A 12,030-nucleotide genomic window follows, 5' to 3' on the forward strand; every position below is an offset into this window, starting at 1 on the left:
TCATGGTTGTGTCAATATTGTTACGTTTTGGTCGCATTTACAGGTTCAAGATGTCTATATCTAGTCCAAACACTAGGAACTTTTTTGAGTATACCATTTATTAACTGCAAATTAACTAGTTTTATTTTCAGTATATATTTATGTACTGCAAATTCATAGTGTCTAACACACAGATTCATATATGTAAGCATAAGAATGGTTTTTAATGAGTATGGAAGTTATGTACTGAAAATTCTGAGCCTTTTTTCGGTTTCAATTTGTGTAGCTTTTTAGTTTCTGAGAGTATATCATATATGTACTCTTATATTTTGCAGGTTTTTATCCACTAGCATATGCTTAGTTCCTGGAGAAGATGTTGCATTAGTTCCTGGAGAAGATGTTGCTGCTTGGTCCTCTTCAAATAAGGATTAGCTCATGATGTTGATTTTATTCAAGAACTTTCATCAGTTTTTGAATTATGTAATAGGGAATCTATCTCCTAAAACATTGTTGCGCTGCTGATTTGAACAGTAAAAGATAAAAAAAACTATCGATGTATCATATTGGTTAAAATAAAACAGGGTTTTTTCAGTACATCATATATGTACTACTAATTCATACCATTTTATGCTACTTTTTCAGCAAACACATATGTAGACTTCTTCTCAAACTTCACAAATCAGAACGTCTAGGTCTTCTACTATGTTTTTTTTTATTATATGTGTAGATAAATTAGGTTTCTTTATGGGAGAGAGAAGAATATCGAATTATATTAGATATTAAAGGTGTGCAGGCACATACGTTTGACAACAAGGAGTTTCTGGTCATTTTCATGTTTTGGTTAAATATGGACCTGTAGATAACTAATTAATCCGATTGGACCCTACTATAAATAACCTTATAGGCTTAGTACTCTAAAGTCTAATCCGGCACTGAGATATTCTACTCTAATAACCTAATCAATGATAAGCTAAAAATCTAACTTCCCCAATTCATCCTCCTCAAATTCTGGCCTCCGCAATGTCTGAACAACACCCATTAACGGAACCTTCAATCTCTAATCCTTCAGAAACCATCCCTTCGCTCACAGAACAACAAAACCCTAACTCTACCTCCGTTCCTACCTCAAATTCTGTTGCTATACAGAACACAATCCCAATCCTGTCAACAGATTCCTCCTCCACCCCAATCCCCAACTCTACCTCGGTTCCTAATCAAAATTCAATTTCTAACTCTAACAATAACCCTAATTTAAATCATCATCATCATCCACCTCTTACTCCCCCCTTCCCTAAGAAGCCAAGGAAAGGCGGTAGAGCTCCTCGATCGTCGCCTCTTTCTATCAACGACCAGGTATTTCCCCAGTTTAATTATTCTAATGGTAGACCCAATGGGAACATTAATGGAAACGCTAGCGGTAATAGACAACACATTCCTTCTAGTTCTTCTTCAAATTTTATGAAATCCAATTTAGAGACTTCACATTCTTTGCCCCCGTTACCCAGTACTACTGCGAGTATTGGCAGGACTATTCCTGATATATCCGAAGAGATTATATTTATTAATAAAGAAGCTACTGCTGAAGCTTTAACAGCACTAACGTCAGGATTTCCAGCTGATTCTCTCACTGAAGAGGAAATTGAAGCTGGAGTTGTTTCAGTTGTGGGAGGTATTGAACAGGTTAATTATACATTAATTAGAAACCATATACTAACTAAATGGAGGGAGAATATAAACAGCTGGTTAACAAAAGAATCGTTAGTGCGTTCAATACCTTCTCATGGTCATACCCTTTTGAACTCGGCTTATGGTTTCTTGGTTTCGCATGGATATGTTAATTTTGGGGTTGCACCTGCGATCAAGGAAAAAATTCAAGTAGAGGCGACTAAACCGAAAGTTATTATAATCGGGGCAGGATTGGCTGGTTTAGCAGCTGCTAGGCAATTAATGACATTTGGGTTTAAAGTTGTGATTTTGGAGGGTAGGAAAAGAGCTGGTGGACGGGTTTATACCAAGAAAATGGAGGGTTCAGATAAAATTGCTGCGGCAGATTTGGGGGGAAGTGTTTTGACGGGTACATTTGGGAACCCACTTGCAATTATAGGCAGGCAGTTGTCTTGCTCTCTTCATAAGGTAAGGGATAAGTGTCCTCTTTATAAGCCAGATGGGAAGCCAGTTGATCCTGATATGGATATGAAAGTAGAGACAGCATTTAACCGACTTTTGGATAAAGCAAGCCGTCTCAGACAGTCAATGGGGGAAGTTTCTGTTGATGTTTCACTCGGGTCTTCGCTTGAGACTTTTAGAGAGGTCTATGGAGATGCAGTGACTAGTGAGGAGATGAACTTGTTTAATTGGCATCTAGCAAATTTAGAATATGCAAATGCAGGTTTGCTTTCACAGCTTTCCCTCGCGTTTTGGGACCAGGATGATCCATATGATATGGGAGGGGACCATTGCTTCTTGCCTGGGGGTAATGGGAGGTTAGTTCAGGCATTGGCGGAAAGTTTACCTATCTTATATGAAAAAACGGTGCACACCATCCGTTGTGGTAGCGACGGAGTGCAGGTTCTTGCAGGGAACCAAATTTTTGAAGGAGATATGGCACTTTGTTCAGTTCCGCTTGGGGTATTGAAGAGTGGCTCTATCAAGTTTGTTCCAGAATTGCCTCAAAGGAAGCTTGATGGAATAAAGAGATTGGGTTTCGGGCTGTTGAATAAGGTTGCAATGCTATTCCCCCATGTGTTCTGGGGCACGGAGCTCGACACATTTGGGCACCTCTCTGATGAATCGAGTCGTCGGGGGGAGTTTTTTCTATTTTACAGCTATGCTACTGTGGCCGGAGGTCCCCTCTTGATTGCTTTAGTAGCAGGGGAAGCTGCACATAAATTTGAGAGCATGCCCCCTACTGATGCTGTGTCCCATGTCCTGCAGATCCTAAAGGGTATGCCTTTTCTTTCTGTATTTTTTTTCCTTTTTTATATATGACTATACTGGCGTTTTCCCTTAGTCTAAAGAGAATTACAGACACATCAGATAAAGTTTAACAGCAAAATAATTTGATGCTGCAGATAAAAGCTCCAAAATAGTTAGCAAAGACACTTGTATAGAGAACAGAGATTAGACTGCATGAATTAGTATAAGATGTTACAGAGTAAAGCCTCAAAATAGCTAGCAAAGACACTCGTACAAAGATTAGACTACATATATTTGTATGCTATTGCTATTATTATATCTCATCGACGTATTTTCTTAAACACACGTGCTTGTGCACAGGTATTTATGAGCCACAGGGAATTGATGTTCCAGAGCCGATTCAGACTGTTTGCACTAGGTGGGGTAGTGATCCCTTTAGTTTAGGTTCATATTCGAATGTTGCTGTTGGAGCATCCGGGGATGATTATGATATCTTAGCAGAGAGTGTTGGAGATGGGAGGCTTTTCTTTGCTGGGGAAGCCACTAACAGGAGATATCCTGCAACCATGCATGGAGCATTCCTCAGTGGACTTAGGGAAGCTGCAAACATGGCTCACCATGCTAATGCTCGGGCACTGCGTGTAAAAGTGGAGAGGAGTCCATCAAAGAATTCTCAGTCTTGCGCTGCCCTTCTGACCGATTTATTCAGGGAGCCAGATCTTGAATTTGGGAGCTTTTCGGTTATTTTGGCTCGTAAGAAATCTGATCCCAAGTCGGCAGCAATTTTGAGGGTCACATTTAGTGGACCTCGGAAGAAGAACACCGAAGGATCAAAACCAGATCAACAGCACTCTAATAAGTTGCTCTTTCAGCAGCTTCAGTCACACTATAATCAGCAGCAACAGCTTCATGTTTATACCTTGTTGTCAAGACAACATGCTCTTGAACTGAGTGAGGTTAGAGGAGGTGATGAGATGAGATTGCACTATTTATCTGAGAAGCTTGGGGTGAAGTTGGTAGGTAGGAGAGGTTTGGGTCCTGCTGCAGATTCTGTTATTGCTTCTATCAAGGCTGAGAGGGTAATCCGCAGATCAGCGTCAACTTTTTTGGCTCTTAAATCAGGTGAAATATTTGGTTTTACTTTCACTCTCAGACTTGCTATATGTTTTTTTTTAATCAGTTGACTGTTTTAATAACTCACGATGGTAACGCTTGAAAAAAAATTCTGCTTTGTGGGAAAAAGGTACATCGAAGCAGAGATCTGCCAATTCCAAGCAAAAATTAGTCAGGTATGAATGCGATTACACTTCAAATTTATTAGGTATGTCTCGAGATTCATTTTATTTCTTAACCTAGCTGCTATTTTCTAGGAGGGCAAAAGTAATTCGCAACGGCAGTAGTGCTGCACCTCGTCCAACCTCTTCAGCTTCTCCTTCTGCATCTCGTATTGCCTCTACTGCTGCTTCTGCACTTCGTCCCGTCTCCGCGGATTCTCCACCTGCCCCTCGTCCCGTCTCTTCAGGTCCCCCTTCTGCACATCGACTAGGCTCTGCAGGTCTTCCTCTTGCACCTCGTCTTTGTTCCGGCCCTCCTTCTGCACAACGTCCTGCCTCTGGAAGTCCTTCTACTGCACCTTGTCCTGGCACTGCAGCGCACCCTGTATCTCGACTCGTCTCATCAGCTCCTCTTGCACCGCATTCCGTTGCTGTAGCTTCAACAGCTACACCTCATCCCAACGATGCAGCTCATTCTACTGTACCTTGTAATGGCTCTGCAGCTTCCTCTGCACCTGAACTCATCTCCGCAGCATCTGTTGCAGCAGATTTCGATGGTGTAGCTTCATCAGTTGCCCCTTATCCCAGTGATGCAGCTCATCATATTGCACCTTGTATTGGCTCTGCAGCTTTTCCTGAACCTGTCTGCACACTGTCTCTTGCACCGCATCTCGATGATGTAACTTCGTCAGTTACTCCTCATCTCAGTGATGCAGCTCGTTTTGCTGAACCTTTTCTTGGCTCTGCAGCGCCTTCTGTGCCTCACCCCCCATCACCCACTTTAGAACCTCCAATGGATGATGTATCTTGTCCTGTCTTAGCAACTCCTCTCGAAGCTTTATCTCTGCCTGCCTTTTCTCCTCCTCTCGACCCTGCACCTCTTCTTGCCTTCGTATCTCCTCCTGTGTTATCACCTCCTTCTGATTTTTTATCTTCTCCCAGTGCTGTGTCTTCTCTCGTCCCTGCACCTCTTCCCAACTCTGCAACTCCTCCAATGGATACAGGTCTTGGTTCATGAAAAAGGATAGCTGAAGTGAACAGATCCAGGTGACAGATTGGTCCCTTTGGATCTTCTATTTGATCGCGCATCAACCAGCATGGTGTTGGTTATCAGTATGCACTATACGGCATGGCTGGAACTTACGCCTGGTAACCCACTTTGAAGAAATGACGTCTGACCCCAATCTCATAATCCCGTAAGGAACAGCCACAAGTCATATGAACAAGCTTTCTCATTTTCAAAAAGCCAGTCTCTTGTTGCGCCCCTGTCAAGGGTTTGATCTTCCGGAAGGCTGACACCCATGCTATTTATTTATGGTTAACCAGCAGAAGAGCAAGAGTTTTTGTGATTCTTCACATCTGATTTAGAAGTGTGTGTTTATGGTGCAGTCTACCTCAGATGGAGTCCCCCAAAGTTTTTCACACTAGAGCTTTGATATAACAAAGAACTGTAATTGAGTATATGTAAAAATCTTTATCCACATGTCTTTTCTACCTACTACTGGGACATATAGATGATGACAATTTTCTATTTTTTTCTTCCTACATTCCTACATTCACTTGTCAGTATTTTAATTTGCATCTTGATTCCTGTTAGTAACCGGTCTTCCAAGTCCATCTTCTTACCAACCACCAGTAACAATCTATTTTGTTGTTGAATTCCAGCAGAATTTTAAAGCTAAACCTCTTTTTGTTTTTCCAGAAATTTATATATTCAGTGATGATCACGTTAAGATGTCAAAAGCTATGGCGTCGTCCAATGAGCAAAGGCAAAGTAGAAGAACTGGAACTCACCAACTCTTTTGCAAGTGGGTCGTCCAACTTACCAACCAATATGACAATAACATAATCATACTTTTTCCTCTATAGATCTTTTTAGAGATCGTCCTTTGGTCCCTACCATTATCATAAATGGACATGGACAGCGCACTAGACGCTGTACAACCGAAGCAGGACTCTAGATCTTGATCCACCGCCAAATTAGACAACATCGACAACAGAATTCAATTTTAGATTCAAACTAAGAATCGTGAATGTTTTTAGGATGTCTGACCAAATACGAGTCAAAGCTTAGTCGATGCCACTAGCGTGGGATGGTTGGAGGTTGTTCGAATTTGTTGAATCAGGATCAGGTGAATCTCGTGATCAAGTCAAGAAACACACGTGTGTAGTGTGGTTTTGTATTATTGGAGAATAATTTGACATCAGACTACTGATTACATAGATCGTAAAAATAAATAATCAGATGATTATAGCATCAAAACAAAACAGAATTTAAATCATTTTAGTGAAAAAAATGAGTAATCAGTTGCAAAATGTTGAAGTAATGTCCACATAAACATTATTATGTGTAGTCGCTCGTAAGCCAATTTTTTTATCTTCTCAGCAAATCTTATCTTAGGTACATTTCTGCAAGTCTCTTTATCACATGGAGACAATGCGCTGTATAATATCACAACTAATCATTTTACCCAAGGATCCCGTGTTAAAAATTACGAAAATACTAAAAAAAAACTTGTCTAAATAGACAGTAATTCATGACGCTATTTGATCGTGGATTTTCCTTGTGCTTGTGAGTTAGTATTGTTTTTCTTTTAAGTCCCTTCTTTTACTATTAATCCGCCTGATAGACAGCAGTTAGTGTCGGTGCTGCTCATGGTCTGTAACTCATATATGATAGGCGCAATAAATTCATCATCAGAGCCTAAGTGAGTACAATCAGAAGCCTCATTTGTCGTGCCATTAAACAAAACGTAAAATTTAGTTTGACACACCGACGAAAATGTTACGTACATTAACACAAGCACACCTACAATTTTTACCTACCAAGAAGTAGGACCCACCAAAGTGACGTGGAGAAAAAGAGAGTGGACCAAAAAATTCGGAGAAGCAGAGCAAGTGGTGACAGAGCGAGTCAGACGAAATCACGTCCCCATACACGATTTCACTGGTTTACCCTTCTTCTTCGGATCTTTATAAGTACTCCTCTTCTTCTCTGTTTCCCTCGTTCCTCCTCCTCCTCCTCCTCCTCCTTTCTTAACACAACAAGATCTCCTGTATTCGTCTCTTTCAAGTTTATTCTCCAAGAGGTTCGTTCTTTTCCTCGGATCTTTTAAGATCATTTTCATTCTCTCTTCGTAATTTTGATTCATTTCAACTGAGTACGTTTCCAAAGATTTTCATATACTTTAATCGTTTGGTGCTACTTAAAAACTTCAGATCTACGGCAGAATTTCTATTCTAAAGAGTGATTTGTTCATATGATTATTTTTAATTTGTTTTTGTGTGTGTAGGGTTAATCTTTGCCTGATTATGCAAGATTGTTTTTTGTTTTGTTTAACAGTTATTTTAGATCTATTATTTAACATTTATTTGTAATTATGTTCTGATTGGTTTCGTCAATTACAAATTGTGTAACGTTAAATGATTATAGTTTTTTCAAAGTGAAATCTTTGGCCGAGATTTAATTTTATGGAGTATGAGAAAATCTAATCAAATAATTGAGGAAATGCTTAAGATCTGCTAGGAGAAATAAAAATCTGATATTTTGATATGTTTTATGAATTGTTTGAAGCCTAATTGTGCATGAGTATTAAGTTAATTAACCTTTGAATATTTGATTGTTATGAACAGATGGATACCTTCCTATTTACCTCAGAATCAGTCAATGAGGGTCACCCAGACAAGCTCTGTGACCAAGTGTCTGATGCTATTCTTGATGCTTGTTTAGAACAAGACCCCGAAAGCAAGGTTGCTTGTGAAACCTGTACCAAGACCAACATGGTTATGGTTTTCGGTGAGATTACCACCAAGGCTAAGGTCGATTATGAGAAGATCGTCCGTGATACCTGCAGGGAAATTGGATTTGTTTCAGCTGATGTTGGTCTTGATGCTGACAAATGTAAGGTTCTTGTTTATATTGAACAACAGAGCCCTGACATTGCTCAAGGTGTTCATGGTCATCTTACCAAGAAGCCAGAGGATATTGGAGCTGGAGACCAAGGTCACATGTTTGGTTATGCTACTGATGAAACTCCTGAGTTGATGCCTTTGACTCATGTCCTTGCTACCAAGCTTGGAGCTAAGCTTACTGAAGTGAGGAAGAACGGTACCTGCGCTTGGTTGAGGCCTGATGGAAAGACCCAAGTCACCGTTGAATACAGAAATGACAACGGTGCTATGATCCCACTTAGGGTTCACACTGTTCTCATCTCTACTCAACACGATGAAACTGTAACCAATGACCAGATTGCAGCCGACCTTAAGAAGCATGTGATCGAGCCAGTCATCCCTGCCCAATACCTTGATGACAACACCATCTTTCACTTGAACCCATCTGGTCGCTTTGTCATCGGTGGACCTCACGGAGATGCTGGACTAACTGGTAGGAAGATCATTATTGACACCTACGGTGGTTGGGGTGCTCACGGTGGTGGTGCTTTCTCTGGAAAGGATCCTACCAAGGTGGATCGCAGTGGTGCTTACATTGTAAGGCAGGCAGCCAAGAGTATTGTTGCTTCTAAACTTGCCCGTCGTTGCATTGTCCAAGTTTCTTACGCCATCGGTGTTGCAGAGCCATTGTCCGTGTTTGTTGACACTTACAAGACAGGTACTATCCCAGACAAGGACATATTGAAGCTGATCAAGGAGAACTTTGACTTCAGGCCCGGAATGATGTCAATTAACCTTGACTTGAAGAGAGGAGGTAACTTCAGGTTCCAGAAAACTGCTGCTTACGGACACTTCGGCCGTGACGACCCTGACTTCACCTGGGAGACTGTCAAGAACCTCAAGCAAGCTTGATTCTGATTCTCGTTTATAAGGAAATTATATGGGGAATATAAGAAACAGCATATCTATCTGTACTTTTTAATTCAACATAATTGAGAAAAAAAAGCGAGGAAACCGTGCCCGAGGTGAAACTTCTCTGAGTTGGTAGTGGGTTTTAGGAGTTTGTAGCATTATTATTATTATTATTATTATTATTGTGTTCTTGTTTTTCTCTTGAAGGGAAAATGTCTTTTCTTCGAGTAGTCAGTGATTGTTTCTTACTGCACCAAATTGTTTGGATGTTTCAATTTGTTTGATCATATAATATAATCAAGTGAAATTAAATACATGAACTGCTCAATGCTTTTTCTTATTTATTATCTCCCACCATTGTAAGCTGAATTTCTATTACCCTTCAATTCTTGAAGGGACGATAAATTTGGGACAAAATTCCTGCAATACTCGAAAGAAAGTCCATAAAATAGAGTTCACATTTAGAAGTAGAGTACTCGAGCCTCAAGTCAGTCATTCAAATCTGAGATGGGGAGCATAGTTCCGTAGGCTGTCCACAGGAGACTGCCAAAGACAAAAAGTAGAACGCCCGTAAATATCCATCACTATAAATTTTGGTGCTGACTGTCTTGCTAAGAGAGGAGCGATGTTTGACAATGGAGTAGTTGAAGAAATGTTCAATAGTTATAAAAGGTTTTCCTTTCCTAAAACTTATATTGGGTTTTAGTTTTCTGCTTTTGACCTTGAAACTTTTTGCATTTAGGCATTGTACCGATTCACAATATTAAGTACTCGTATAATATTGGATCATAAAATTCATTGGATCCCGTTTTTTATATTACTTATAGAAGAGAATCATAAGCAACATTTAATTTAAAAACACGAAACATTTACGAATGCAACCAGAGTCTGTCTTGCAATCTCTCCTCCCCAGCACCAAACATCTCGTCAACCCTTTCTCCATCCCGGAAGAAATGGAACGTCGGTGTGTAACGTATATGTTGAGTAGTATCAGGGCATTCATCAATGTCAGCATATACAAATGAAAGCTTCGGGAAATTGTTGCTTAATTTACAAAATGATGGAAGAATCTGACTACACACACGACACCTGAAAAAACAAAGACCCGAGTAGGTTATAATAATTCACTTCAATTCTTCAACGGCACAATTTGTATAACTGTATATGAACCCATATTTGCCTTTCCCATTTCTGTTAGTATTCACATCAAACACATTGCGTTCATCTCTACTTATCCAACAAAAGTTACAAAACAATATAAAGCTTCAAACTAAACCTACATCAATCAGATTGACTTACCAAGATGCACCGTAGTTGATAACTGCCTGCAAAAAATGATGCTTCTAGTGAATTTAGTGAACAAAGAAGAACAAAGAAATGAACTTTACTTGATAGAATAAAGTGAAAAGAAAAGAACCCCCGATTTGGATAAAATCCATTATCTAAGAACCCAAAGTAAGACAAACCCAATCCAAAATTTGTGTTTTTTCTAATGAATTTCTTGTTAGTTTGTTTATTTGTTTTATCTTATAGTATACTTACAGGAGCCTTGGAAGATCTTATGTTTTGCATAATCTCTGTTAGGTTTTGATCGCTTGAAGCACTCTTTAAGTTCCCATGACTGTTCAAAGGTAAAATCAAACCTGTTCCTTCCAATCCCTTTGATTTCTCTCCCAAGCTCAAGTCATTTCCTCCCTCCATTAATTCTCTCTTTGAAGACAGCTACCAGTACAGACAGCTACCAATTAATCCAACGGTTGATATGGGCTTAATTTGTAAAAAATGTTGTTTAGACTTAGTCCAGTAGGGATGTGCATGGGCCGATATGGACCGGTTTTTACCTATTCCGCATTCAATCCAATTCACTACGGATAACAAGTTTGGCATCCGCATCTAATCCAACATCCACGGATTTGCATCCGATGAATGCACGGATGAACGGATTGGATGCGGATAATCCAATGGATTAATGTTACTTAAAGTTTATAATGAAAAAATAAAGTCAATATAGATGATTTCTTATAGAACCTACACATTTTACACATTTTACATATTTTACATATGTATATAAATATAGAAGTGCCATGGACAACATTCTAAGCAAACATCTTAAAAATTCCAAAACTATCTATATATTTTCTAGAAACTATATTAATGCTCTTAGTATAACGGGTATGGATGTCCAACGGATTTTCAAGGTTGCATCCGGGCTCAATCCGTAATCCGTTGGATCTCAAAAATCTCATCCGCGTCCAACCTATTAGCGAATGGTCCGGGCATCCATCCGCAAAAATACGATTAGTGCCGCTTAAATCCACGAATACGGGTAAATGCTCACCCTCGAGTATTAGCCTATTAGGAGTTGAATTTATGCGTTGTTTAGTCCCGTGGTTCTGGCCCATTTGTTATCTTTTTTCTTGAATGATTTTTTGGGGACCATCCTTTTTTTGGGATCATAGTTTTATTTTGGGTAGATATTTAGAAGTGAATCTATGTCACCCCTTATCTCCATATTTATATTAACACCAAAACTAGCCTCCTGATTAATTTTGTATAATGATTAGTTAGTGTAGTGATTAATTAAATGATTAAGTTAGATATAATTAGTGTTAATAAATGATTTTTTTTTGAATAAGAAGTAGAATTATTGAGAGAGTAAAGTTAGAGAAAAAGAAGAAGACGGTGAAAAAACATTATTTTGATTTTGGTGAACATGAATTGAGTGATTCAAATGATTCATCTGAATCTTCATCTCCTTCCTCTCTTAGAGTATTCGTTACTCTTCACAACGATCTGGATAGGAGTTATTTGTTAGATAGTGAATGTATTATCCCCCAAACTCAATCTCAAGATGAAAATGATGGATTTTACCAACCACAACCGGAGGAAGAGTATTTGGGTACCCAGGTATGCTTCAAACTTAGATGGTGTTGGTTGAATTGGTCCAAATTTTCACAAAAATATAAAATTTTAAAGTAGATTTCAGCTAGGTCAAGGTAGTTCGGTTACCTTATGTGAGGAACAGGTAGCCGAACACATCTGGAAGTGTAGTTTCGGC

General features: G+C 39.3%; 3 protein-coding genes across 3 annotated transcripts; 2 read left to right on the top strand and 1 right to left on the bottom strand.

Moving 5' to 3' along the window:
- Positions 1-912: 912 nt before the first annotated feature.
- Positions 913-5,750, top strand: LOC113298669 (protein FLOWERING LOCUS D-like). The gene is made up of 4 exons (XM_026547466.1): positions 913-2,923; positions 3,256-4,017; positions 4,139-4,184; positions 4,266-5,750. Exons 1-4 carry the CDS (start codon positions 1,000-1,002, stop codon positions 5,185-5,187), a joined length of 3,654 nt encoding a protein of 1,217 aa, XP_026403251.1. The 5' UTR covers positions 913-999; the 3' UTR covers positions 5,188-5,750.
- A 1,064-nt stretch (positions 5,751-6,814) lies between these two features.
- On the top strand, positions 6,815-9,295 carry LOC113298671 (S-adenosylmethionine synthase 2-like). The gene is made up of 2 exons (XM_026547467.1): positions 6,815-7,258; positions 7,803-9,295. Exon 2 carries the CDS (start codon positions 7,803-7,805, stop codon positions 8,970-8,972), a length of 1,170 nt encoding a protein of 389 aa, XP_026403252.1. The 5' UTR covers positions 6,815-7,258; the 3' UTR covers positions 8,973-9,295.
- Positions 9,296-9,702: 407 nt separating this feature from the next.
- LOC113293048 (thioredoxin-like 3-3) lies at positions 9,703-10,695 on the bottom strand. The gene is made up of 3 exons (XM_026541822.1): positions 10,515-10,695; positions 10,272-10,297; positions 9,703-10,061 (listed from the first exon to the last, which is right to left on the bottom strand). Exons 1-3 carry the CDS (start codon positions 10,671-10,673, stop codon positions 9,842-9,844), a joined length of 405 nt encoding a protein of 134 aa, XP_026397607.1. The 5' UTR covers positions 10,674-10,695; the 3' UTR covers positions 9,703-9,841.
- Positions 10,696-12,030: the final 1,335 nt, after the last annotated feature.

Source organism: Papaver somniferum, chromosome 7 (genome assembly GCF_003573695.1).
Source record: "Papaver somniferum cultivar HN1 chromosome 7, ASM357369v1, whole genome shotgun sequence".
Taxonomy (NCBI): Eukaryota; Viridiplantae; Streptophyta; class Magnoliopsida; order Ranunculales; family Papaveraceae; genus Papaver; species Papaver somniferum.

Excerpts from the sequence above, each read along its gene's own strand:
- LOC113298669 (XM_026547466.1), top strand. The coding sequence starts at position 1,000 with ATGTCTGAACAACACCCATTAACGGAACCTTCAATCTCTAATCCTTCA. Across the intron at positions 2,924-3,255 it reads TGTCCTGCAGATCCTAAAGG|GTATTTATGAGCCACAGGGA; the intron begins GTATGCCTTTTC and ends GCTTGTGCACAG. Across the intron at positions 4,018-4,138 it reads TTTTTTGGCTCTTAAATCAG|GTACATCGAAGCAGAGATCT; the intron begins GTGAAATATTTG and ends TGTGGGAAAAAG.
- LOC113298671 (XM_026547467.1), top strand. The coding sequence starts at position 7,803 with ATGGATACCTTCCTATTTACCTCAGAATCAGTCAATGAGGGTCACCCA.
- LOC113293048 (XM_026541822.1), bottom strand. The coding sequence starts at position 10,673 with ATGGAGGGAGGAAATGACTTGAGCTTGGGAGAGAAATCAAAGGGATTG. Across the intron at positions 10,298-10,514 it reads TAAGATCTTCCAAGGCTCCT|GCAGTTATCAACTACGGTGC; the intron begins GTAAGTATACTA and ends CATTTTTTGCAG. Across the intron at positions 10,062-10,271 it reads ATCAACTACGGTGCATCTTG|GTGTCGTGTGTGTAGTCAGA; the intron begins GTAAGTCAATCT and ends TTGTTTTTTCAG.